This window comes from Mirounga angustirostris, unplaced genomic scaffold, assembly GCF_029215605.1.
Source record: "Mirounga angustirostris isolate CCGP_5_RB_7025 unplaced genomic scaffold, mMirAng1.0.hap1 SCAF_4, whole genome shotgun sequence".
Taxonomy (NCBI): domain Eukaryota; kingdom Metazoa; phylum Chordata; class Mammalia; order Carnivora; family Phocidae; genus Mirounga; species Mirounga angustirostris.
In genome coordinates, this window is record NW_026991712.1 from 140,780,091 (window position 1) to 140,807,826 (window position 27,736).

At 41.0% G+C, this 27,736-nt stretch overlaps 1 protein-coding gene across 14 annotated transcripts in view; it reads right to left on the bottom strand.

Moving 5' to 3' along the window:
* Positions 1 to 27,736, bottom strand: part of NFIA (nuclear factor I A) — a 369,091-nt gene that overhangs the window by 105,781 nt on the left and 235,574 nt on the right. For 11 of the 14 annotated variants that reach the window (XM_054512839.2, XM_054512843.2, XM_045897554.3 and 8 more), the window contains 2 exons: positions 20,598 to 20,672; positions 3,614 to 3,731 (listed from right to left, as the gene is read on the bottom strand). In XM_054512839.2, coding sequence (XP_054368814.1) covers positions 3,614 to 3,731; positions 20,598 to 20,672 — 193 coding nt within the window. Of the gene's footprint in view, positions 1 to 3,613; positions 3,732 to 19,453; positions 19,655 to 20,597; positions 20,673 to 21,600; positions 21,664 to 27,736 lie in introns of those variants that run through there. The other 3 variants (XM_054512844.1, XM_054512846.2, XM_045897563.3) reach the window with 3 other exon arrangements.

Consider the following 27,736-nt stretch of genomic DNA (forward strand, 5'->3'; position numbering starts at 1 on the left):
CCTGATATAACAATCTCTCCTATTTTTCCATATGGTTTCTGGCTTCTCTATATTTAATAGTAGCTGATGTATTTAAAACTTGAAAGCCACTTGAAACCATTTTGGAAGTTGGTAGAATACATGTTAAAAACAAAATAAATATTTCCCTTATGTTTCCTGGCAAATAAAAGGCAAGACCTATATGTTCTGATGGGACTGTGAGATCTGTAAGGAAAGGACCTTCTTCTTCTTCTTTTTCTTTTTTAAAATCTCTAGTGCCTACCACAGTGTTTGGCTAATAGCAGATGCTCAAAAACTGCTGAACTGGGCTATTGACTTAGAAACAGCCATATGAGTACTTGTGACAAGCATTCGCCCAATTGTCATGATTCAATGAGATCCAATGCAAAAGGCCAATTCCGCTGCCCGTTATTAAATTTTTCTGAGTTTCTAAAATGTTTTATTTCCTTGGTGTCCTCTAATAAAATGCAAATACCCCATGCAGTTGTTAATCCTAAAGGTGAGAGTCTGTAATTATTAGCTCCCACCTTAGTTGGAAAACAAGGACTTTTCTGAGGTTGATACGGGATAAATGTCTGGAGGGTGGAGGTACAGGATGGAGGAGAGAAAAAGATCAGGAGTGAAGCAAGTTAGAAGTGCCAGGATGGACAGGTAGAAGGCTTCCAAGACAAAGTTTACTGACCTCACAAATTTGACAATTGGCTTATCTTGATGAAGTTCTTTGGGATAAAACATATTTTATCCCAATTTTTACACAACCCCTTTTGTGATTTTGGAGGTGTTTACCACGAAGGGGTACAGAACTGAAGTTAATGCCTACCCATCTCCTTTATTATTATTTTTTTAAATTTAGAAATGAATCAGTCATGGATTTTGGTTTCTTGCTCTTGACTTTCTAACACACTGATTCGATTCTCCCAGAAACACTGGAGGAAAATAGGAAAGTACTAGTAAAGTCTCTACCTAAGGGAGAAGATAAATACTCTTTTGAGGAGTGACGCACCATCTCTTCCTACGTGTGGAATTTGTTGTGTTCCTAGCAATTCTACCTAGAAATTAAGGTAAAACTGTCACCTTCATTCTAAATATTTGTTTAATTCTGACTATATGCAAAGCATAGAAACCTTATCTTATACCTACAAATCTGCAAAATGACTCTTTCTGGAGTGTTCATAGTACCCTGAACTGAAAACTTCCATTACTTGTCAGTCTCTACCATTAGACTGCAAAGGTCCTATTACTTGACTTTATATCCACAGGGCCTAGGACAATGTCCTTGTTAAGAAATGTTTGTTGACAATTTGGAGGAGTTACACACTGTCCTCTATGGGACTGACAGTCCAGATGGGGAGGCAGGATGTGTACAAATCTCAGAGATGGTAATAGTAATTCAAGGTAGCAAATACCAAGTATCCAGGAAAAAAAAGGGATAGTAGATATTCCTTTTGGGGGGCTTCATGTTCTGTCGTTCCTTACTGAAAGAGTAAGCCCCATTCCTAAGAGGATCCAATGTGAAAATATCATGTTTTTAAAGTTCCAGCACACCTGAATTTGAATGTAGACTCTGCCATTTACTAGGTCTGTGACCTTGGTCAAGTTACTTAACTTCTCTGGGCTCTGGGTTGATCTGCTGTTAAATGGCGACACTGTCTATATTGTAAAAGTATTGTGAAGATTAAATCATATCAGGTTTGTAAAGCATCTAATACAGTGTCTGCTAGGTGACTGATTAATATTGGCACGGCATGAACAAATATTGATTGGTTGATGAAATTTTCTATATGTAAATCTGGGGTATTCTTCTGGGCACATTTTCTAACCTGTACACAGATAATTCTGCTGAGTCTATATATTTAGAGAATAATTTAAAAAAAAAAAATCATCCTAGGAGAGCCTAATGAGTGTAAAACAAACATATTACCAAGTTATTAACTACTGCTGCTATTTATAATTAGCTCCTTATCAGGGTTAGTTATTTGCAGAATATGAGAATGACAGTAGCCTTTTAAATGACATTAAAAACCAGGTTTCCACTCAGAGAATCACAGCAAAAGGCAACAAAGCAGCTGGAGAAGTCAAAAGGACGGGGTGGGAGGTGGGGGGTGGGGGGGGGTGGGGGGAGACACGGACTGTTTGGGATGTCCATGGTACATGCGCAGCACACATATGAAAAACAAACAGCCCATCAACTTTTAAATTAATCACTGCCCACAAGTATTTGCAAAGCTCTTTCATGTTGACTGAGTACAGTTACACACAATGTCCCCTCCATCAGCAAACATTCAAAATCCTCAAAATGTATTAACACCCGAATGGGTTCACAATCTCATTCTTTCATTATAAATGTACTTTGGATTTCAGACTTTTTTTTTTCTGAGGATCTGATGCTACAGGGAACTAAAGAGAACCCTTAAACAACATGAAAGATGAGCATAGGATCTGGTGGTTATATTTAGGAAATAACTGCTTCTTTAACTGTCTTCAAGGTATTCGTCATGATGAAGCGGATTCTTTTTTTTCTTTTCTTTCTTTCTTTCTTTCTCTTTCTTTTTTTCTTAAGTAATGCTGGTTAAAATATATAAAGTCAAGATAAGAAGGAGTCGCCACCAAGGAAAATTTCTATAATCTGGCCATTGTTTTAAATCATAAAATTCCAGGGCTTGCTTGAAAGAAGAATATACCTTTGTGAAACGTTTTTCTGCCAAGTACACAAACATTAAAGATCGTTCTGCACCATTCTTTTCTTGGTTGTCACAGTCCAGTGCTAAAGCCAATTTGTAAAAGAATACCGTGGGTTTAATGCCTAATCCCTTTCCTTCTGGTACTGGTTATCTAGAGACAACAGGATCTTGCAAAATGCTTCATTTTGATTTGGGCTTTGTGACCTCAAGGGGATCCAGAACCCCAGAATCCTTATCTGGTTGTGCTCTTCCAGCTTTACTTTTTTAAAGGTCTCCTGGGGCAAAAGAGTTTATGAGCCAGCCCCACCCTGCCGCAGGACTGCATTCAGTTTTGTGACCGCACACCTAGATATCAAATGGGTTTCATGACGCAGGGCAACTCCAATAGCCTGGATTTTGAGATCTGGGTGAAGGGAGGGGAAACGCGCTGGGACTGCGCTGTAATGTCTGCTGTAGGCACCGGGACCGGAACTGGTGTCTCCAGTGTCAACGTTTTGCCAAACAAGCCAAAACACATGCCCTTCTCCCTAGTCAAGCGTTGTCCTTAATCTGCTGAGAACATGCTGTGTTTATCATCCATCCTTTCTCTATGCTTTTGCTCATGTCTTCACCCCACCCAGACACTATTCCTTTTCCTTCCCATCTTGCCAACTCTAAACCAACATTTACAGCTGAACACAAGTCAATCTTTTTGGATAAAGCCTTCCTTAACTATTTTTGGCCTATGCCATACAATTTAGCTCATTGTTTTCTACTATATATATATTTCTGCAGCATGTGCATTTGCTTTCTCTTCCCAGTAAGACTGAAAGTCTGTTGGGGCTGAACAAACTTCTCTAGTATCTTCCACCAGTAGACGCACAATCCAAGTGCCTCTAGGCTCAGAGTCAAAATCAAGGTGTGGAACTATGGAGAGCCACCAATCAAATTACCTGGTAGAGGATGTGCTGGGTAAAGACCTCCTCATTGCTCCCGGACTCATGCTGTAGTATGAAGAACTTTCCAAATCTGAGAGAGAAAAATTTGGGCCAGTTCCTGCAGCTATTGGTGCTAGAAAAAAAAATAGTTATGTTCCGTGAATAAAAGATCAATGAGAGCATATATCAGTGTCACATGTAATACATTTTATTTCTGAATTTACACAGTAAGCTTATCCAAAATAACCAGTAATGAACTCTGACCGCCAAAGAATGTTGACAACAAAAACTGTCTACGCTAGAAAGACTTTGTTTTATAATGTACCTTTTATCTTTTCTCTTTTTGTAATGGCAAACTGTCACCAAGGTTGCAACATTCCTGGAGGCTTTTAACAAAAAGACCTCCGCGTTTTGCTCTGAAACTTTTCTTGAATCACCAGCCAGAACATTCTCTGGGCTTTCCTAACTTTGATCCTGATCGCTTTCACTCACTGGCATTTTGGAATTCGTTTTGAACTGCAAATTCATCTTTCTGGGCTACCCATTCCCAATTTCCTGAGACGAGAAATGTGTGATCTCTCTTTACTCTGAACCGCCTCGGTGTCTACACACACCTTCACTTTATTTGTGAGGCAGGGTCCTCAAACCACGGTTCCTGAGCCACAGTTCTTCTAAATAAAGTTTTACTGGAACACGGCCACGCCCACTTATTTACAGATGGTCTCTGCTTCCACACTGTGACGGCAGAGATTCACAGCCACACAGACACCGTATGGCTCACCGAGAAGATACTTATATAGGGGAATTTTCTGAGGTCTGACTTAAGAGATGGTTAAAGATAATTTTGATTGTATGTGATTTTCAGAGCTGACTATTGTGTGAGATGTCACTCCCTGTATTTATTTAAGGCCTGGAACCTCCAGATACCTTGTTGACAGTAGTAGCTTCAAAGATATTTTTGAACAAATAAGTAACACCTATCAATCTTATCTAAAAAACTCTGTGTAAAGTTAGTGGTGCAACTGTATGAGTGGAAATAACCTCTTTTAAAAGATTATGCAAAAGCAAGAGCAACAGATTCATATATTATTGTATTAAGGCACTGGTCTCAGAGTTAAGCCCATGTAAGTGGATATATAAATAAGTTAAATAGAGGCTAATATCCATAAGAAGAAGGGATAATTAGAAATATCACAAACCAGGGACTTTTCATTCTTTCAACAAATGATCACTGCTATTGCCAAGAACTAGGCTGGGTGAGGAAGACGCTTAGATGGAAGACATGGTCTTTATCCTGAAACAGCTCTGGAGGGAAGGTTGGCAGGTTATTTTCAATACAGTGTGGTAAGTCCTTTGCTAGAGTTATTCCAAAATTGATACGGCCACATAGAAGTGGGTATCTAACCCAGCTGGGGAATGAGAGGTTCCGGGAGTAAAAGGACCTCAGAAAATGTGACCCCTGGGAAGATGTTTAAAGGACAAGTTTGAATTGCCCAACTGAGAGGGATGGAGGCGTGCTAGGTAGGGGGGACGGCATTTATAAAAGTGAGAGAATATAAAATGAATACTGGATTTCTGATAACTCAGTGTGATGAAGTATACAGTACATGAAGAAAAGAGGGGAGGGTTAAGGTCAGATTACGAAGGGTCTTTAGGAACATGAATTTCTTTAAGGAACATGACTCTGAGTCCAGCAGATTCCCAAGTTTATTATAAACTATTGAAGTGCTTATCACACTGTACTAATTGGGGGCCACTGCCAGCATCTACTATAATCCCTGACACCAGGAGGCAGTCAGTAAGCACTGGTCAAATGTAATTGATTGCTAGGTCAAAGGAGAACCAGCAAAGCATGAGAATGTATCACCAAACTTGCCTTTATAACCTAGAAACATCATCCTGTCATGAAGGTAGGTATGGGGGACAGGGGGTGGCCGTTGAAGAATATAATCAGTAAAACCATAGAGGCCAGTGGAGTCATTTAAAAAAGGTAAGGTGGGGATGGGTTAAACTCAAGGGATGAAAAGGAGGAGCCCAGTGTAAGTGATTTAGGAGACAGACTCAGGAAAATGTGTTGATTTCTTGAGTGCAGTAATAATGGAAAAGGGAGAGTATGGGATGATTCCTAAGATTACTGCTTGGGCAACTGGGTGAATTGCAGTACCATAATAAGACTCTGGAATAGAGGAAAGGTTGGAAGGGATACGTATTATCTAAACATTTAGTTGTTCAATTACCAGCAATGGCTAAACCTTAATCATAACTGTCATTACATAAAAACAGTCACTGCTAAGAAATGGAAAGCTCTGAAATTCACATACACTTTCTGAAATTCAAACCTATCTCTTAATGACAGGCTGTAATGGAGGAAGGGCCTTTAGTTCAAAAACCAATGGTTGAGCTTGACAAAAAGTGTAAACCGTTCCAGTGAATGATTTTGCTAGTCATTCCCTAATTTGCTTTTTCGGCTAAATTTATTTGCATAGTTTCCCCTTTTATTCCATAATATTTTATAGATGAAATAGGGTGGGGGATGGGGAGGAGATTACTCCGTATGTCACCCCTCATCCCTCTCAGCAGCCTGACGTATAACAGGTATGTATTAACGTTTGTGCCTTCCTGGATCTTAAAGACTCACACCTCTGATTAAAGAAGAGGGATGAGGCTGATCGGTGTGGAGGGTCTAGATTTTGATTTTCTAAGTTTTGGGATGAGGTCCGGGCCTCAGCCGAATGGCGCAGCGGCTTCATTCCCAAGCACCGGCAGAAGTGCGCGAGCCTCACTCCCACCCTCGGAAGGAAAGATAAAGTCAGACGTGAGTGAACAGCCTGGCTGGACTGAGAGGAGAAGTCTGGGGCCCTCTGCCCAGCTGCACCCACACCTCACATTCTGTTGACCACATTGTACCATGGAAAAATGTCTTCTGCCTTGATTATCTTATTAAAATGTCAAAGGAGCCAGAAGAGGTGAAGAAAGGAAGATACAGTGTACATACAGTCTGCACACCTCTCAGAGAGATTAAAAAAATAACCAAGCCACAGAAATGTTCCTTCGCTTGTCTGTATATTTACTTCCTGTGAAGCACTTAGCACATTGGGTTTGTAACTAGCAAAATGCTTATCAGGTGGGCTGGCGGAATTGTGATACTTTCTCAAAGTGTCTCCTGGAGTTATAGTGCATAACTTCAGGGCTTGACAAACTGCTTATGTGCGTCTTCAATTTTGTAACATCATTAAATTTCTGAAATGAGAATGGGTTTCACAACCTGGGTTAAATAATCCTAATAAAGTGCTGACCCAAACTCTGCATTCTTCCAAAAAGTCTTGTCAGGAAACACTCCCCAGTACTGTCTGTGTGTATGCATCGTATGAAGGTCAGCCGATCGGAATGGAATCGGAGTCAGTGATACTATGACAGTTAAAGAGAAAGCCCCATGCCTGTGGGGAGGGGTCACTGTTAAGTGTCCCCACAATGGGCCGGGTATTCTCAGGGCCTCTTGTCTGGAGAACAGGAAGAGCCTTAGAGAGGTATCTGAGGAAGGTGGGCTTTCAGCAGGTTTTCCCAAGTAACTATGGAGCATTTTATTTTTTATACCTAACTTCATCCTCAAAACAATCTCCTTAGGAAAGTCCCTCTCCTAAATGAGAAAAACTAATCAACCCCAAAATGAGGTTAACTGGCTTGCCATGGACTGCAGAAAGGCAAGAACGAGGGACGGCCAGGATTAAAAGTCAAGGGTATCTCACCCCAAAACCTGTTGCTTTTCTTACCCTGCCTGCTGTAAACAATATTTGCCTTAAACTTCAGATGATAAAAAGGTATACAGTGTCTCTGTCTCACAAGGTTTACTAGAGTGGAAGGATAAAATAATACTTGACTATTTAATTCAATGCTGAATGTGTTCAATCTCATAGGCGGAATGCAACGGATGTGTTAGAAAAGTTCAAAGGAATGAGAAATCATATTGGCTTGTGGGATGAGAAAAAATGTCTGATTCCAGGAAGAGTTGGGCTTACTGAAGCTAAGGCTTCAAGGATGGGAGGATTTAAAGAGGCAGAGAAAAAGAGGGAGGGTTTCTAGGCAAATGACAGAGTATGTACATAAGTTTGGAGTCAGGAAGTACAGTTAGTGAACTGTGGGATCCGTGATGGTTTCTGAGTAGGGAAGTGATCATTGTTGAATCTGAGCAACATTAATATGGCAACAGCCTACAGAATGCACCAAAGGCGACTAAGGCGGGGAAATCAGTTGGTAGGTTGATGCAGGAGTTAAGAGGGAAGGGAGGCCTAAATCATGCTGTCTGGAAAGAAAACAGATTTTTCACAGTGGGTATCTGTCACCTTCATAAACAGGTACAAAAGATCTGTGTCCGGTTGTGCACTATGAAAGGGCATACACGAGCAAACAGGTCATACTATCCCAACAAATATAAAATATCAATAAGATGTATATAACCCAAGGCACTTCTTAGCTAATAATGGTAGTACGTCCTTTTGGCAAATGAGGGAACTAAACGTTGTCAAGGGTTAAATGACTTGAACAACGTCTGCCCAGGATGTCATGCTGGCCTTCTGAAGCCAAAGACTAACAGCCTGCCTGATGTGTTACAGAGATTATGTAGCCACTGCCAATCAAAGGTGGGGATGTTAAGGAAGGACTGGACCAACCACAACACTTCCTGTCTGTTCCATATATTATGAAACCTGATTTTGTTCCACTTGTACTTGACCCTAGGCTCTATTGTTCTTAAATGATCTCACCCATGACATCTTCTCCCCCACTAGATTGAGTGCATTTTGAGGACTGTAAAGATAGACATCCCAGGGCATAGAAAAAGTGCTGGTGTGGGCCTGGGCATGACCGTCTAGGGTTTCAGCCTTGCCAATAACCCCCTGTATAGCTGAAGTCATTTAAACTTTTGGACCTCAAAATTCCTGTAACAGTTGTGATAGAAATGCAAACTCACCACCAATGCCAAGGCCATCACCACCACAATAACATGGACCAACGTTTATTAAGCATCATTTATGGGCCAGATGCTGGCCTGAGCCCTCTAAACACATCATCTCATTTAATCCTCACCACACTACCAGGGAGGGATTGAGGTACCAAGAGGTGAAGTAATGCCCCGAGGCCACAAAGTCAGAGGGTCATACCAGGTAACCTTTAGTCCTCCAGATCTGACAACCTTTTGTGTATTCCTAAACAGCTCTGCAGAGTTTTGTATGACAATCAATACAACACAACGGCTGATGATCAATAAATATGCTCTGAATTAACAAGAATCAATAATCACCCTCTCCGTTTGCCCTCCGCCCCCCAACTTTTGCAATACAAAGTGAAACTCAGAAACCTATAAATATGCATGAGCAGTGAGGACTGGTGCCTCACCTTTCTTAAGCAGGACTGTAGTGAGTCACACCTGAAGGTTTTGTGGATTTTGTTCCACGGAGGAGTTTTTCTCAAAGGATGAACTTTGGGGAATTGTCTCATTGGATATGATTTCTAAGCCATTTGTCCCCCCACTTCCTTCTTTCCTGTCATGAGTAGAAGGCAGTCTTTGTGTCATTTCTTAATAAATGGTTTGCTATTAAGGCATCATTATAGTAATGTGGGCTATTGGAAGAAAGGGGTTACTTTAGTAGCCAACCCTCTTAATGACCTGCTCTTCTGTACACATTAGTAGTTGGATAAGGTTGTGGTTATTGAACTTCTGCCATCCACCAGAGACAATCTGCTTGGGCTTGTGTTGTTGGAAAGAGAGGGTGATGGAAAAAAAAAATTCCTTCCAAAATTTCAAGCGACTCTGCCTGGGAAATGACAGTGTACTGAGTTTACAACTTGTTCAACAGGAATCAGCGGGGAGCATTAACTGAATGACTAGTGTGGCCAGCCTACCACTAATGGCACATATTTTCTGAGAGGCTACACCCAGTGGAATTCAGCAAATATTCACGGAGCACTTTTCATGTGCCAGGTGCTGCTCCAGATGCTTGAGATCCATCAGTGGACAAGATATATAAGGCCCCCTGCCCTCGTGGGGCTTCCACTTCAGAGATTAACAATCATAGCTGTCCCTTCCTCGAATTTCCACGGCAACTAAGGAATATGGCCACATGGCCAATAGGTAACCTTCAAAAAAGATGCCTGGGACTTACTATACTACTTCACTTTCAGTTTATAAAATAACTATGAAAAAATAACAGAGGTATATTTCTCTCCAGATTATGTAATCTAATGCACTCACTGAGACTTTGGGAACTTGTACTTTCAGGCTTGGGGAGAAAAAAAAAAATCCAACAACAAGCACACAGTTCTAGGGGCCCAGCACAATTTAGTGTTGCTTTGCATTCTGGTGGCAAAGATCTCATAAGAAAGTCCATGTCACTGGCACAAAAGGAGTGAACATGGGAAAATACTTGGTCTTCTTTCTATCAAAGGCACAGTTGTAAAACGCACAATGCTACGAAAACTCAAGCAAATCTGGAATCATCGTTAAAGGGAATTAACTTGGAAAGTAATTTATGGCAAGAAAATTCAACTCCTTTGTTATCTTCCTTTTACTGTAATATGCTTCCTGAACACTGCCTATGAGAGAGGGCTTTTAGGAAGAAAAAAATAAGTACAGTAAAATTAACTCATTTTATCAATTTGTGCTGTTGGCCAGAGTTTCCTGACTGTGGCTACGAGGGGCTGTAAAACTGATGAATTTGCATGGAAAAAGAAACCAGTGTAAGTAATTTGTGTAAGAGGTAACACGGACATACACTGCTATAATTCAGACACCCTGCAGATAGCAGCCTGCTGCAGTGTGAGCAGTTATGGGTTAGAAAAATGACCACACTGCAGTCAGTCTGACTTGAATGGAAATCAATCATAAAGGTACTTTCTCTGCAGCTTCTACACCACAGTCTTCAGCAACTCCTTTGCCAAGCAGATTTCTGGTCTGTAAACCGCGTGCTGATCTCCTTTCTCTACCCTTCCTTTCTAAAAGGTCTGACCCAGTGCAGGCTAGGGGTATGGTTTTCCAAAATGGAACATAAAAGAAAGGCGCTGGACCAAGACGAGGATTTCCCTCTATGTGGAAATGAACTTCCCTGCTATTATGAGATTTAAGCAATGCTTTTTATGAAATGTAGTATTAGGTGCCAAAAGCCAGCACAATGTTTTAACCCCATCAACGGCATCTGCTAATGCAGACAAAGCACCGTTTTCACACATCCACATTTGTGGACACAAGTTAAGAAATATGTGGGTTTGTGGTGCCAGAAAGGGTAGGAGGAGGTGAACACAGAAATTGTTATTTCTGAAAAAATGTTTTCTTTTTATTAAAATAAGAATAGTTCACTGATACTCTCTTCCTCCCCACTCTGACTCTTGAAGATGGTTTACCTTTGATAATAATTGTGAATTCAGTTGGTGAAGTAAGTATATTCGGGCATTTTATTGACACGAAGAGAGCTCAGTCTTGGATCTCAAGAAACTTAGATCTCTACTCTATAAAGGAAGGAACAGTTTCTACTGATCTCTGTATTCTCAGCACACAGTATGAGATGTTTCGTATATTACACATGCAACATTTGTTTACTGTTTGTGTTACATAACATTTACTGAATTGAGTTAAAATTACATGAGCTTGTTAATGAAAAACAGCTAAGAACTGCTATTTATTGATCATTTATTATGTGTCAGGCTGATGTGCTATGTGTTTTACCCAAATTATCTCTTTTCATCCTTGCAGTATCCCCACAGAACCTGTATTTGTCTATTCTCCTTTACAAATGGGAAACTGAGCTGTAAGGTTAAGTAACATGTTCAAGATCACACGGGTAAGTGACAGCAAGGATTTGAACCTGAGTATCTCCAGATACCAGCCCAAAGAAACAGAGGTGAAACTCACATTTCCTTTCCTTCATCATCAATTTCTACAGGGACGGAGTCAACAAGATTTATAGAGAAAAATAACTGTCACCTATCCATGACATGGGAAAACATCTATCTGTCGTCTTCCTTCTTCCTTCTTTGTGTTTTCAGGTCTTTGGAGTTGGAGTGTCAGCTGTACTTCCCTGGATGGAGGGCCTGATACGTGGTCGAGCAGAGCCATCCGCGGTGGGGTTGGCAGTGCTGACTGATCTCCTGCATTAGTGGCTTCTGCCTTGGGGACTGAGATTGATTTTCTGCATTTTAGAGTATCATCTCATCTTAGCTTTCGGTTGAGGTCAAATGTGGTACCTGTTTAGTACCTGATACAGCCTCAGCCATGGGATTAAGTCTTCCCCGACAGGGGATGGAGTTGATGGCTTGAGACGTCTTTTTACCACAGTGATCTATAAACCAGGAAGGGCTTCTAAGCAGAAGCCCCTTCACCAAGAGTGTACTGGGACTATCTGACCATTAGCTCTTAGGAGACCAAACGGTATCAGCAAAGTCTCATCCCAACAACCTACAAATCCAGCTGTCTGGATTTGTCTTAATAAGTCTCAGTATTTTCACTAAGAACTGTCTCTTTTTTTTTCCTTCTCCATTCACTGAAAGATCCTGGGTGTTAATATATACTCCTATCAATCACATACTGCATTGACTCAGTTTCTGTATTGCACTTAATGGGTGGCTTTGCTGAGTGTGGACTACACTGATCTCATCCTGGAAGTGCCTACTGTGTCACCAATAGCAGTCTTCCTAATCAGCAAGAGTTAGCTAGGATGATATATACCAGCCAAAATGTCAATAATATTTGTGGTCTTATTGTGGGAGTAATACTGAATTTCTGTCAGGCTTCTGGAAATCCCAAAAATACCTTTTAGTTTTCTAATGTTATCCATTGGATAGGAATATCTGCTCTTAAGGAAATTGAGGTTTATGAGTACATAAATAAAAGTTTACTAAAAATCACATTGCTGGTAATGACCTCTAGCATGCCCCTGCTACTCACAGGGAATTTTTATGTCCGTAATAAAAAAGAAAGGAAAATCTAAATACTATAAAACTAAGTACTACTTTAAAGAACTCTGATAAAAAATAATCAAGGTGTGGCTAGCCACTTAAAAAGTTGTTAATATGTCAGTGTTAGATTGAGAATTTTTAAAACATCTTGCTATCCATTAGATACCCTGGAAGAGAAATTTCCAGAATAACGCAGACATATAGGCTTTGGCTAAAAAGTTGAGGAGTCAGAATTTTCTGGTTTCTTAAAGCAGATGAATTAGGTCTAGTATTGGCATACTTTTATTCCAACAGAATTATTAACTTTGAAGGGGTCACGAGAATGGTCCTTCTAATAAATTGACTTTTAGAACTCGAATCTCAAATCAGTCCTTCTTAATTTATACATGCACACAGAGTACATACAGACACATATTCTTTTTTTATTTTTTTTTTAAGATTTTATTTATTTATTTGAGAGAGAGAATGAGATAGAGCGAGCATGAGGGGGGGGAGGGTCAGAGGGAGAAGCAGACTCCCCGCTGAGCAGGGAGCCCGATGCGGGACTCGATCCCAGGACTCCAGGATCATGACCTGAGCCGAAGGCAGTCGCTTAACCAACTGAGCCACCCAGGCGCCCTACAAACATATTCTTAATAAATTTGTTGATAGTGTGGCCACCTCAAGGATCAGCTCTGAACACAGAGTAAAAGACCAGGGACAGAGGCTTTGTTCAATGATGAGCATGGTGGTTACCATTGTGGAGCATTTACTATATGCTAGACACGCGCCATTCTCTCACTTAATCCTCAAAACACTCCTGACAGCTATTACTATTTCCAGCATTCTGATGCAGGCCCAGCACACAGTTGGTATTTAATAAATATTTGTTGATTGAACAAATGGATTGTTACCTATGAGAAGAACATAGCTGGGAGGGGCTCAGTATTACCCAAAATCATACGTTGGAAAGTGGCAGAGCCGGATCCCCAATTCTATATCCTGGACTATGATACCATCTTAAATATGGATTTTATAGAATGTATTACCCTTAGGAAACATAACCCACGAATTAGCTAGAAAAGATTAGAAATAGATGAATATATGAATAGAGATCATGATAACAAATTAGTATGGACATCAAGGTGTTATGTGTTTTGCTTCTCTTTGAGTCCAATCTTTAAAATAAGAATGCTTATAGCCCGGTCAATTTAGCAAGAGCTTCAGCTAAGAACAGAAAACAAAAGCCCTCCCCCCCGCCTCACCCCACCCGACCCCAGAAGCTGCCATGAGAACTCTCTCTACCAACCCTCACCAGGAAGGTTGTAGAAGATGAGTGTAATAGAAAAAATGGGACTTTCAAGCATCGAGTTGACCAATGGATCTGCTGATGTCATAAGCCTCTTTTGACAGGAGTGGGTACTGACGGAGACGACCAGAGTTTTCATTTCAGTTGCCATGCTGGTCATAAAGCCACTGCCAGGGCCCATGCCGAACACAGGGCACACCGTACGTTGCAATTTGTAAGTAAGGATGGGGACACCTCTCACTTTATGTGGTTCCTTCTCTATGGGGTGAGGAGAACAGAATGGGGAAAATCACACGTGGCCACCCATACTGTAAGCTGGGATTCAGAAGAAAGAGTAGTTTGGTGAAAATTTCTATTACCACCAGCCCATTCCATTTGCCACTGGCTTTCCTGTCCAAATTGTCACCCCAAATATGTCAAGAAAAAAAACTGTGTAACAAAACATCCTTCTGAACTAATTCAACTTCAGGGTTTATTTTGAAAATTTATTGAATTATAGCAGAGGAGACCCACTCAATTAAGCCAGCCAGACTGATATTTTTCTTCCTAAGAGTATGGCAATATTTATTATTTTATCTCCCTATGAGGGGCTGATTAAAACTAGGAAACATTTGCGGTATCACGATATATTCAGAATAAGGTGGCTTAGGCAGGCAAAATGGAACAAAATTATAGGGCCAATCAGTACTTTCTAGTCCATAACTTAACAGATTTTCTTTAAAAACTGCAATTTAAAGATAAGCATTATGATTTTTTTGAAGGGCCTCCCACTCTTTTGTCTGCGGCACACCATACCCTCAAGCTGGAAGAGGTGCCATTGACTTCTACAGACAGAAAATGTGTGATGTTCTTTTTAAAATTACTAGTAGAGCCTGCTATTGACCATCTAATTATGCCGAGTTCCATTTATAAACATAGCTAACCACTAAGTTTATGGAGACTTTTTGTGCTGCTTTAATAGGATATTGATCGAGAGCATAGTTTGAGTGGACTGCCATTGAATTGTGTAATGGCAAACAAAAGGCAAGGTCATGGCCACTGTTCATGCGAGGGCTGCAGTCTATTTTTTATTATAATTTTTTTGTTTCTTCCTTTAATGCTCAAGCCCAAATGGCTTCTTTCGAAAGAAGGGTCTGCCTAAGAATATTAATTTTACAATTAATTTCCACGCAATGACCACAACTCTCATGTTACTTCGCAGAGGAGCAGGAACAGGCCACTTGCTCAGAAAGGAAAGTTTCAGATCTCCTCTCTTTTAACCAAGACCTAAAATTCCTGCAACTATTTTCAATGGCACCCCAACGGACTGGACGTCGGGCAGCCCTCATCCTATACCTAAACTTCCTCGTGAGTCTGTCTTTGCGAGAACATTTTGTAATTTCCAAGTTTGGGCTTGTTCCTATCAAAGAGCTTCACTTTCTTGTTGTACCTTGGAGCCGAGGTAAGTCTGTTGTCCTTGCTCCAGCGTGTCAGGTTAGAATACCGCCAGTTGTTCCTATTATATTAGCTGGCCAGAGAACCCAAGCGCACGGATACGGGCACTCAAAGTTCCACAAAGGGCCTCGAGACTTCAAAAAGAAGTTGAAAAATGAACTGCAATTGGGATCCTAATGATGATTCCGGTGTGAAAATATAGAAAGAGTGCACATGTCTAAGGCAGAAAACAGCCACTAGGGTGCCACCTCATGCCAGGCTGAGGCAGACGCCTGGCTCTACTCACTCCCCCCCCCCCCCCGCGCCCCCCCGCCAATGACAAACAACTCGGGAATCCTGTAGCCACCCAGCAGCCCGGCTTTGTGGCAGAGCCAGGACAGTTCAGCTGCTGGATTTACTAGATTCTGCAGCAGGGCAACGGGAACCAAAAATTCAGTCTGGGTAACTGAGAGTGGTTTTTACACCCAAAGACGCTAAGGCTGGCCACAGTGTACTGGGAACCCTGGCTTTTCAAAATTCCAGGGCCATGAAGTCATCCCTAGCCACGAAGTTTACTTAACCCTTGCAGCCCGCTCGGGTGTACAAACCACTGCTAGAAAACTAGAACCCGCCAGGCCAGAGTCACAATGGCCCGTGTGTGTATTTGCGGTTTTCCTCTTTCCCAGTGAAGTATTTAAGGTTTCAGAGTCACCCCACCAACTTCAAGTAAAACAGTCAGCACTTTAGAAGGAAATGGGCAGAAGTAGTGGATTTTTCGGGAGGATTTTTCTGGGTTCATCCCAGGAAGGATATTTGGCAGCCTCAAAGCACACACTTTGAGGAAAACACTGGTGCAAAATAAACAGGAGTGGGTACTGACGGAGACGACCATCGAAGCGGGGTCACTTAGCAGCCGGTCGAGGGGGCTCTCTCTTTGTGGCGGCTTCATGGGAAAGAGACCTATCTGAAAGTGCTTCTTGGAGGCTTTGTTTGAAAATGCAGCATCATGTAAGAACCCTTCCAACAGATGGTTCCTGTCTTTTTCCTCACAGTATCATGCTAACACAACTTTAGTGATTCTGAACCACATTGTTAGCACTTGGAAACCCCCTCCTCGGGAGCAGAGAAGACCTCTCTTTCCCTCTGGCACCGTGTCTAGTGGTCTGTATTCCCCCTTCCCGACCCTCTCCTGGAACAAAGTAATAAATAAAGACAACGACTTTCAGATGGCCCCGTCACAGGGTAGGAAAGGTAGGAGGAGCGCCAACAGACCTCTACTCTTAGGCTGCAGGACTTTGTTTGTGGCGAAGAGAGACAGACCTCTCCTTTCTTGCCTTTCGTGGACTCTAGATAATGCAAAAAATGAAAAGGTAGGTAGGCAGGAGGCAAGGGTGAGAGGGAAATTAGTGAGACTGCAGCAGGAGCCCCTGATTCTAACAGCTCCATGCATCTGATCAGTATAATTTAATGACGAGCAACCTTGCCGCCTGACCCTCACCTCTGAACGTGTGAAGCTAAGCCAGCAGCTTTCTCTGGAGTTTCTCTGCCATTGCCACCCTGTAGTAACACGATTATAAACAACAAACTTAGCACATAGTGATTTCAGTGAATCCTCATGAGGAAATGCTGAAATCGCACCTCCCTCCTCTATTAAATTTAAAAAGAGGAAAGCAAAAAACAGAAACTAACTGGAAACCCAAGGAAAGTAAATATTTATAGTAGCAAATTTTCAAATTGCATGCTAAAGATTCAGGAAGAGGGAAAATGTTCAAACTACGGCCACCATTAGTTTGACATTTCCAGGCCATACATGTGCTCATAAGTGTGACTGGGGGAACTGGGTGGGGCTGAGATAAATAAGAGGGGGTTAAGAAGAAATGTGCAACAGGGTGGAAGAAATTCAAAGACACCGAGGCCATTAAAAACATCCAGATAAAGGCCGAACTCTTCATAGAATGAGTAATAATTCGGGGGAGTGGGCAGATGACTGGCTGCAGTGCAGGTGATTTTTCAGGAAGTGAGACTGTTCTGTAAGGCACTGCAATAATGGATACATTTGTCAACACACAGAACCTACAAGGCAAAGGATGAACCCTAATGTAAACTTCTTGTAACAAATGTACCACATTAACAAAAGAGGTTAATAAATAGAGGAAACTGTATTGGGGGGAGCGTAACAGTAAAATCCTGTACTTTTTGTTAGCCTAAAACTGAGAACCTAAAGTTGCTCTTAAAAAAATAAAGCCTATTCATTAAAAAAATCATAACTGAAGACAAATCCAGGGGGAAAACATTTAATTAAGTATTTTAGTTGTTTTTGTTTGTATGAAAATAGCTTTAACCTTTTTTTTAATGCACAGATTAATAATCTAAAAGTTTATCAACTCTAACAAGAAATGATTTTTAATTAAAGCACATAATCTTTGGATTCTGTTTAGCTCTGTAGTGCAGTTATAGGAGAGGTCATGACAAAAATGTCTGCAGTCAGCTAGCTGAGCACAGCAAAGTAACAAGAGCAAGTTTCTTAACCTCTTTGAGCATCACAGTCTCCTTCATCTATAAAAAGGGACAATAACAGCAACCGTGGAAGGACTGAATGGAGATTATGTTTACAAAGTGCCTAGCACAGTGCCTGATACATAGTATATGCTTGATAAATGCTAGCTACTGTCATTTTTCATATTAGTATTGTGCTCCTAACAGAGCTAACATTATGCATTTAATCAACTTGTGCGCCAGTTAGCTTATTTCTACTTCAAGGTTGCAGAATGCACCCCCCAGCCCCACTCATTTGTAAAAAGTGTCCACTGCACCTCTAACATGGACATAGAGCCCTTCCAACTCGGGTAAGGGGGCAGGGCTGCAAGAAATGGTTAAGGATTTTGACTCCTCCTGCGGCTTGAGTGTTCAGTCTCTCGGAAAGGTGTGTGGGTGAGGAGACCTGAGCTGGGGGCTGGATCCTTACCCCAGCAGCCGAGGTTCTCTTGTGACATGTACCCCGACAAACCTGGATTAAAGATCTGCAAGAGGGAGGGGGGCTCTGGCCAGCAGTTTGGCTTGAAGCCATGATTTAGCTGACACAGCCCAGTCCCACTCTTGCCCAACAGTTTTAGTCAGCACGAGGCCATGTGTGAGTGAGTCCTACAGCGATTACACAGCAGTGTGCAGAATCGAAAAGCATTCAAGAGCCGAAGGACGCTCACGATGCCAGACATCAGCAACATAACCCCCGAAATGGGGACAGGAAACAAAACCAGGTCCCTCTGCAAATTCAATCTGTGGTCTGCCCCTACCCTCTGGCAGTCTTGAAGGCAGGTTTAGAATTCGCTTGGCAACCATGCTATGTAGACTGAATGGAGGTCTAATCTAGCTTGGAACTGATAGGCCTTGGGATATAAGGTCTTAAAGGGACATACGGAAAGTGGAAGAGGGACATGATTCTGGGGATAGTCCTGAGCAGCATGGGCCTTCTCTACAACACCCAGGCCTTGGGACACCGACGGTAATAAAGACAAAATATAAGCATTACAGCAGCCAGGGTAGAATAAAACGGTCTGGTGCTCCAATGTTAGAGCTAAAAGGATTTTCTTTTCACTCTTGAAGGCTATGTTTAGTAAGGGCTCAAGGACGTATTTCCCTGTAATGCCATTATGACATATATATGTGTGTATATATATAATCTATATCATATTACTACTATTAAAATGACAAGAAAAATGTGGGATAGCGATCCTTTTTAAAAGTCTTACAAAGTGAAAAACATTTTTTTTTAATCTATAAATACATTATTTGACCATGGTAAATGACTGGCTAGTTAGCTGTGCGAGGGCAGGCAGCATATATCCTGGGGATAGAACAAGGTCATCTCGTCTCTTCTTCACTGGTTGGTACTTTAAGCACATTTGATAACACGGCAGCAACTTCTCCATTCCAACTCACACCCTCCTGCTCCTAATGCCTCATCCCTTATGGTTCCGCCTCCCTAACACTAGAACACCCCAGCATCAACCAAGGGTCCCGGCTCCCAGAATTCCCACACTCATAGTTACTTCCCCCTACTTTCCCTGTCTCGTCACACATTGTACATTTCTTCAAGTCCCCTTGGGTCCACGTAAGAGGACACTTTCTAGCATTACACAGACTTAGCTTTAACTATTTACCCACTGTTTGACTTTGGGTAAATGACTTAAATAGACCCACAATTTAGCTCATTTGTAAAAAAAATTAGAGTAATTACTTATCTGACAAGTTTATTGCAAAGATAATTTATGCAACATACATGAAAACATAGCATAGCGTCTGGCAGATAGTGAATGCTCAACAGTCATTAGATTTTTTCGTCTAGCCCTCAGACTCCAGATCCTCTGCTTCCATCTTATATCCCACTTTCTGGATTCTTAATAGTCTTCCAGCTTTAAGAAATAAGAATAGACAGAATCTGAGCCTGTGAGATAGGGATGGCTTGGCTTGCTTGACCCAACATCTTGTCAGAGATGGACTGGTATACTCAGTCAATCTTGCAATACTGTAATGCAGTGAATGGGGGGTATGAACTTGAAAGTATTTATTTTTACTCCACCTCATTCCACAAAGGATTTGATGCAGTTGATACCAATGTTAACAATGTAGTCTCTTGAAGTAGGAGGAGAATAAAAAGTAAAATTTTAATATTTTCTACTTATATTTTCCTCTTGTTGGCACCCACAACACTATACTCATTGCAGGTATGCATTTAAATAAATAAAAAAAAAGATGTTTTTGAGGGAAGGCAAGAGTAAAAGTGTGTGTGTGTGTGTGTGTGACAGAGAGAAACAGAGACAGAGAGACTGAGGGAGAGGAGGGGAGAATCCTATACCTTCTCCTTGGACTGTCTGGATTATGTCATAGCAAAAATACAATCAATGACCCCTTTGATCAATGCAACAGGGTGGTGACAGATACTCTTAATTCATTGTTGTTGGTGATTATTGACAAGCCGGTAATGATCATGCCATACTGTGTCACTCAGGCTGAGGGCATTAGCATTCTTTAAAGGTCACAAACAAATTCTTTTAAAATGCAGAGTTTCTTAGAAACCAGGGAAGCCTCAGAAATTTTTTCAACCAGGTTCACACTATAAAGTAGGGAATATGTGAGACAGTCAGGATTTCAGTTCTTTCCCTGTGTCTCACATTAAAATGATATTTAATTTTTTCTGATTTAAATTCTTGGCTGTCAAATAAACTGCGTGGCGAAATTCTTCCAATGGGTAAATGGAAAAGGGATTCTGAAAGCTATTTATGTCTCTTGGAGGCTGAGGCAGACAGCACAAACCCAAGGCAAATCTGTACCAAATCAAAGCAAAATTATACTTACTCTGTGACACTCTTACGAGCTCAGTCACACTAAAAACACCTGATGTGACAAAACTGTCTTGGAAGCCCAAATGTCCTGGGGAAACAAAAACAAAAAAGAAACAGCGTCATAAACAGAAGACATCTGACAACAGAATTCTAAATATTAGTTTCATTGTGATTAAAAAGGGCAATGTCTAATTTCCTACTCTGCTCTATTAGAGTTGACGTGGGCGGGGACAGTCATTTCGTTACATAGCTGGTTTTCTGGTTTGAATCTGGGGGCTATGGAAAGCTCTGACACAACTGGGTGATTTCTGAAATGGTTTAAAAAAAAAAAAAACTCAACAGGAAATCTGAAACAAAAGAAGATTTAAAACAAATGGTTACCTTGGCTGACCTCCGAGACCTTAACAGCTGGGCTGAAAACAGCCTACCTAGGAATCAGCCAGGGCACCTAAATTCCAGAACAGTTTTTTAACATTATTCTCTAAAGAAACATCTGATCAGGATTAGCTATCCACCCATTCAGATCAAACAAGATTTAAAGATGTTCTCTTCATTTTTAGAGGCACCACAGGGTGAAATCTTGAAAAAGCCAAACCAGTAAAGGCAAGCCTCAACCCTCGAAACATGAAAACAAATTCTTTTGAGCACAAATAAAAATTTAGATTTGTTTTGAGAACAAGAGGGTTTTTTGTGAGGGGGTGGGTTGAGTCTTTTCTCTCTCTCTTTTTTTTTCTTTGAGAAAAGACAATAAACCAATGGTTCGACATGACAATCTTTGAATTTTGCATCTGCTTTATTTTTGCTGGATATAATTAATTCCTTTAAGATATCTGCTATTACAATCTCTTATCATTTGCTTGTTTATTTTTATGGTACATTCAGGAACATAAAACTTATAAATAGCAAGGAATACATAATTTAGGATATGTTGTTTCCTTCTCTGCTTCTCAAGTTTTCTGATTCTGAGTCTCAGATATATAAAATCTAGTTGAGATGTGTCTTTAGGGTTAGCATAATCACCTCCTTTAAAATCAGGGCCAAAGGAGAAGCTCGCCGAAGGGATTTTTAAAATAACTGTCCTTTGAAATAAGAAACATACTTTTAAGAAATGCAACATAAGAAAACAGGTCAATATGAATATATAACAAACAGCCCGCAAGTGAGATTTATGTTATTGACAAAAAATAGATTTTGCCCACTACCAAGGGGATGCAAATTTACCTATGGTATAGTTTACCCACCAATAGATTCATTAAATGTCACGCACACAAACACATGCAACAAATCACTATGTTTTGGAGAATTATAAAGGTACCGACAAATTATTCTTTTTCTGGTTGCATTAGAATTAAGAAAGATTTTTTTGTTGAATTAAAAATATTTTTCCAGTTAATTTTTATATCAAGCACAATCTATGATATTTTAGATAAAACAGCTCTAATTTCTAGAACATGCAGTAACTATAAATTGCTTTTTAAAAAAGATTTTATTTATTTGTCAGAGAGAGAGAGAGAGAGAGTGAAAGAGCGCACAAGCGGGGGTGGGGGGCAGCAGGCAGAGGGAGAAGCAGGCTCCCCACTGAGCAAGGAGCTGGATGCAGAACTCGATCCCAGGACCCTGGGATCATGACCTGAGCCAAAGGCAGACGCTTAACCGACTGAGCCACCCAGGCGCCCCTATAAATTGCTTTTTAAAAGTAAAATGGCAAACTTTCATTTGAAGATGTGCTTAAGAAATTTCACCTCTTGAACAACCCCCACCCAGGTCTTTGGTTGACTTTAATTTGGTAAGCGCCTGAGGTGTTGTCCCTTGGATAAAGAGAGCTGAGAAATAAAAATAAGCAAATAAATAAAAATTCTCTAAAGTGGTCTCGGCAAAACGGACTATAACATCTCTTCCTATTGTGACGTTGACATCACATTAATCCCACAGACTCTAACAAATGAAATCCAACCACAACATACATGAAATTTGACTTAAACACATCTAGCGAGAGGAAACGCAGGGTTGAATGGGAAACTCGGGGTTGATGTCCCGCTCTTGTTCATCGCCGTCTGTGGCTCTTGCTTGCGGGCTGATACTTGCTTCAGTTCCAACCTTTGAAATTCCTTACTTTAAGGACAACTTCACAAGAATTTCTGTACAGAGTGAATGTGAACACACGCACTTCACTCGCGCCACCAAAAAAGCAAGCACTGTATCTTGAAAACTAAGTTTCGTGTGGCGCAAGGACTCAGGAGGGGGAAACACCTGCGAGCATTCATTCCAATATCACCTCTGGATTGCCTCTTCTCTTCTCTCCACCTCTTAGATGTGGTTTCTCCCGGGTTTGCACTCCATAGCACAAATTTCCTAGTTACTTCCTCTGCTTCCACGATATCAGTTACCAGTCTTGACTTTGATATTTATGAAAACTAGAATAACGTTTGTTTCATTCACCACTGTATTTAATGCCTGGGACAAAGCAATTAGTAAGAGAATACTTGTTGAATGAGTGGATGGATGACTCTATAGGCCAATGACTCTCAAATCTCTGTCTTTTGCCAAGAGCTCTCTCAAAATGTTTATGGGGTATTTCTACTCAGATAGCCATGGGTATCCTCAGACCCAACATGTCCAGTGCCAATGTGTCCAATGTTCTTCTCCTCCCCAAGCCTGTTCTGATGCTTTGGAATTCCCTACTTCAGAGAACCATCCACCACCATCTTGTTTTCTATGTTTTGGTGCCATCCCTAACTCCTGCTTCTTACAAAAACCCACATCCAACTAATCCTCACTGATTCCATTTTTTACTATTAACTCCAAGTTCATCTCCATTCCCCCTCCCCTGCCTTCCCTCCCCAAGTCTGTGGCTCAGGCTTTTCCCAATTCTTACCAGTCTGATGGGGCAGCCTCCTAACTATGTTCTCTATTGTCAGTCCTGGCTTCTCCATAGTCTACTGTCTACTCTACAGCCAGAGCTGTCTCACTAACAAGCAAATCTGAAGGCTCATTCATTTATTCAACAAATATTTATTGAGCACCTACCATGAGCCAGGCATTGCGCTAGGGGTTCAAGATACAGCTCCCACATTCAGGGAATTTACAGTCTAGGATTAGAGATAGCGGAACACATAAATTATTTTAAAAATTATAAACGGTATAAATGAAATAAAGAAAATAACTAGGAAACACTTTAGAAAGGGTGGTTAGTGAAGGTCTCTCTTAAGAGCTGACATCTGAGAGACACTAAGGAGAGAACCAGGAGAAGAAGGGGAAAGAGCTCTTTAGGCAGTGGGATTAGCATGTGCAACGGCCCTGGGGTAGGAAAGAATGAGATGCTGGAGAATCTGAGATAAATCCAATGTGTTCAGAACTCACTGCCCTGTCAGAAATCTTGTAAGAGCCCCACAGAGAGCACGGGGAATAGCACAAATTCTATCACATGGCATACAACCTTGACAGCCTCTATTTTCCTCTCTATGCTCATTTTTTTAAAAAAGATTTTATTTACTTATTTGTCAGAGATAGAGAGAGAGCACAAATAGGGGGAGCGGCGCAGAGGGGGAAGCAGGCAGAGGGAGAAGCAGGCTCCCTGATGAGCCAGGAGCCCAAGGCAAACCTCGATCCCAGGACCCTGAGATCATGACCCGAGCTGAAGGCAGACACACAACTGACTGAGCCACCCAGGTGTTCCCACTCATTTGTTTTAAAAAAAATCTCTTCTCTCTCTCTTCTGGCCCTACCCCATGGGCCTAAGGGAATACTTGCTTCACCATGGTCCTGGTTCACTCCTCTCCCCTCACTGTTCCCTCTTCCTGGAAGGTCTCTGTCCTTCCGGCACTTTGCTTGGCCAACCTCCTACTTGTCCTTTAGGACTCAGCTTTGTTGTCATTCTATCAAAAGCCTTTCCTGGTTACCTGTGCCACTGGCAAAGACTCCTTTTCTCTTTTCTCAGTACTGACCAGGTGTACGGAGTATACCTCTAATCTAGGACCCAGCACACTGAACTGTAATTTTGTCTTTTTCTCATATTAGACTGTGGGCCCGTTGAGAAAGAACGTCTTCTGTGCCTCCAGGTCCTAACACAGTGCCTGGTATAGAGTAAGCACTCCAGGGGTGTCTCTGAGGGAACACAACCCAATTTGGGCCTAAGGATGTTTATTTTCCTTTTTATAGAAATGTTGACAGAACTTTATTTTTGTCTCTTTCTCTCTCTCTCATCTCTAGCAATGTAGTTTGAACTAAAATGGAGCCAATGTACATCTGAAAACTATTAAAGTGAACAATCCAAATAGTCCCTCCAGACTAAACAGGAGAAGGGCTGAAGAGCCGATCCATTTAGGATGGAGCTTCCAATCAAGAAGGTGACATCAGGTTCTCTGATGAGAAATGCCTGTGGGGTTGTCCTATTGTTGTGATTGTGGTTCCTATGTTGGGGGACTGAATTAAAACAGAATTAAAGGGCAGCATGATTTAGTGGACCTAAGGGGCCAAAAAAAAAGAGTCTAGTCCCAAGCTTAAAGTAGAATCTTGTGTGATCCTGAGAAAGTCGCTGCAAAAAATCATGATTGGATCCTCCTTGTCCTCTGAGCAACCTGCTCCTTCAGGCTGATTTTAGTAGAATGCGTGTAATTTAGAGGGTGGACTATAGGTGACTGTACAATAATCAGAAAAATTAAAATAAAAAGTAGAATGATTTCACAAGTCCTGATGTGACCATCTCATCTGTAATGTGTCCCCGGGAAAAGGTACATGTAAACACTCCATGTAACTTTAAGGGATTATGAAACTGGTTTTGCTCCTTCACCAATTATTTGGAAACCCACGGGTGAACTCTAGAGGAAGAAAGCAATGAGAAATGAAACTTAAGAAATGATGGAAAAAGTGACACGTCTAATGTAATTACTAAGCAAACTTGAGCAGATTAATATTTCATTCTCGCTAACACAGACCAAATCATAAAAATGACTTTCAGGGAAATAACACTAATCTGGGTGTTCTACTTTATTGCAAGATGAGAGAAAAATGGAAAAGAAAATAAAAAGGTCAATTTCAGTAATTCTGAACTTCGATGTTCACACTAAAAGATCCTCAGTTGGAAAGCTGATTAAACGTCCCTGAAAGGTCCCAAGATTTACATTTTGAATAGAGTCTCTCAGAAATGAGTGCATTCTGAACTACTGTTCAGGAGCAACTGTATTGTAGCTCAAAAGGAGGAGCAGATCCTTTCTCATTTTATATAAAATGGCTAAAAAAGTTCATTCATTGAAATCATGTTCAATGAATTCCCAATTAGGGTACAGATTTCAATACCTTGGAGTCCGTCGTACTCACACTGGGGAGATGAGGCTTTCTAAGAGAGGCAGAAATATAAAAAGCCAAATTCTTTTATGCGTGGTTAGGAAAAGCAGTTCTCTTTACCTCAATGATATCAGCAGTTATTATGGAAAATGCCATTATATGGGAACCAAATCTCATCTCACGAAGGGACTGAACATCTATCTACCTTAACAAGCAGGGAAGGAAAAAAAGTTCGATTTGCAGAGAGACAGGTAACCTTGCAGAACTGCTCAGAGGTGGAGGGGGAGTAACAGCTTGGGACAAACCATCCAGAGGGTTGGTCTTGAGAGGAAGTTTGAGTGTCCATGAGGCAGAGAATGTATTCGAGGAGGTACACTGACACACTAGATGGTATTTCTGTTTGTCCTGTTGGGATAGCAAAGGGCTCTCAGCTCTAAATGATCAAATCTCATCTGGCTCATCAGGATGCAGACAAACTGCAACACACAGGTCATTTCATCAAAAAGAATGCATCTCTATTCTATTCTCCCCTTGGTAAATAAGGTTCCATCACCAGGAAAAGACAAGCCAATGACCAGGCCTTTCCATGCCTGTGTTTGGGCTACTCAAAAGGAGAAGGGGCCCCTTGTTCTCATGCACTTATATTCTGTAAGTATTGGAGCCTGCTTGCGATGTGCAGGCTCTGTGCTAAGTCCTGAGGACACTGCTCTCACAGAATTTACACACTCATCCTTCTAAAGAAAAGTCTACCTTAACCACGCTGCTCCTCCCTGGAATTTTAATTTCTCCTTGTGCAAACTCCCCCCATTGGTGTACGCGCCACCTGAGGAAAGGGAATGTGGCTCCTTCATTTTTCCCTTTCCCCACAGTCAATACATTTTAGGTGTGCTCAGTCAATACCGTTGAGTAGAACTTCTGCTCTACTTGTCTATGTCTTTCTACCTTATGTGGGAGTTCTTTGTTTATCTATCTTAGCTCTGCCCCCTACAACAAACCCAGCAAGGGCATGGTTGGATCTCATAATTTTACACTGTCCACAGCGCCCAGCACAATCACTTGGTCTAGGTGTGTAATAAATATTTATCAGTGACCCATTTGAGTGACTTGAGATACCCAGATTTAGTAGCCCTCTAAAGCACAAGGGAAATTATTATTAGCTTACCTCCAGGGATGCCTTACTTCTGTGCTCTTAATTTGGAATATCTTAGAAAACAGGTTTTTAAAAGATGGGGTGGTCCATTAAGCCCACATTCTAAAATTTTCGTCCCATTTTTGATGACTATGCATTGAGTATTTATTTTGTCATTCATTGATAATGAGATACTATTTTTAGAATAATTCCTAATATTACATCAAATGCCAAAAATTTGGACAGCTACTAAAAAGAATGTAGTAGCAATAAAAATAACATAGACATTCTGTTCGTGTGATTAATCTTTACAATGGCGGAGTTTCATTCGGTAGCCTGCTTACGGTAAACATCAAAAGACTGATCTACATTGCTGGCTAAATATTTCTATATCTAGAAAGTTGTGTCTGAGAATTTGTAAAACAAAGTGGTATTTGTCAACTAATAATACGAAAGAGGTGTTTTGAGATTCTCAGATGAAAAGGGTTTTATAAATGCATTATGGTTTTATATGGTTATCGTGATCCTGGTTTATCACAACACATCAAGGAATGGTCTCTAGTATGGGAATAATGTAGTCTTAGCTGAAAAGGAGGATGAGTCAAGAAGCTATTTTAGAAGATGTGTCATGGGACTTATGTACTATATTGATTCCTTTCTTTGTTGCCCCAAGTTTCCCTGCCTTGCTCAGGTATTTATTATTCCATACAGGTACCTAATCTGTGTTTTTAGTTTGTTTG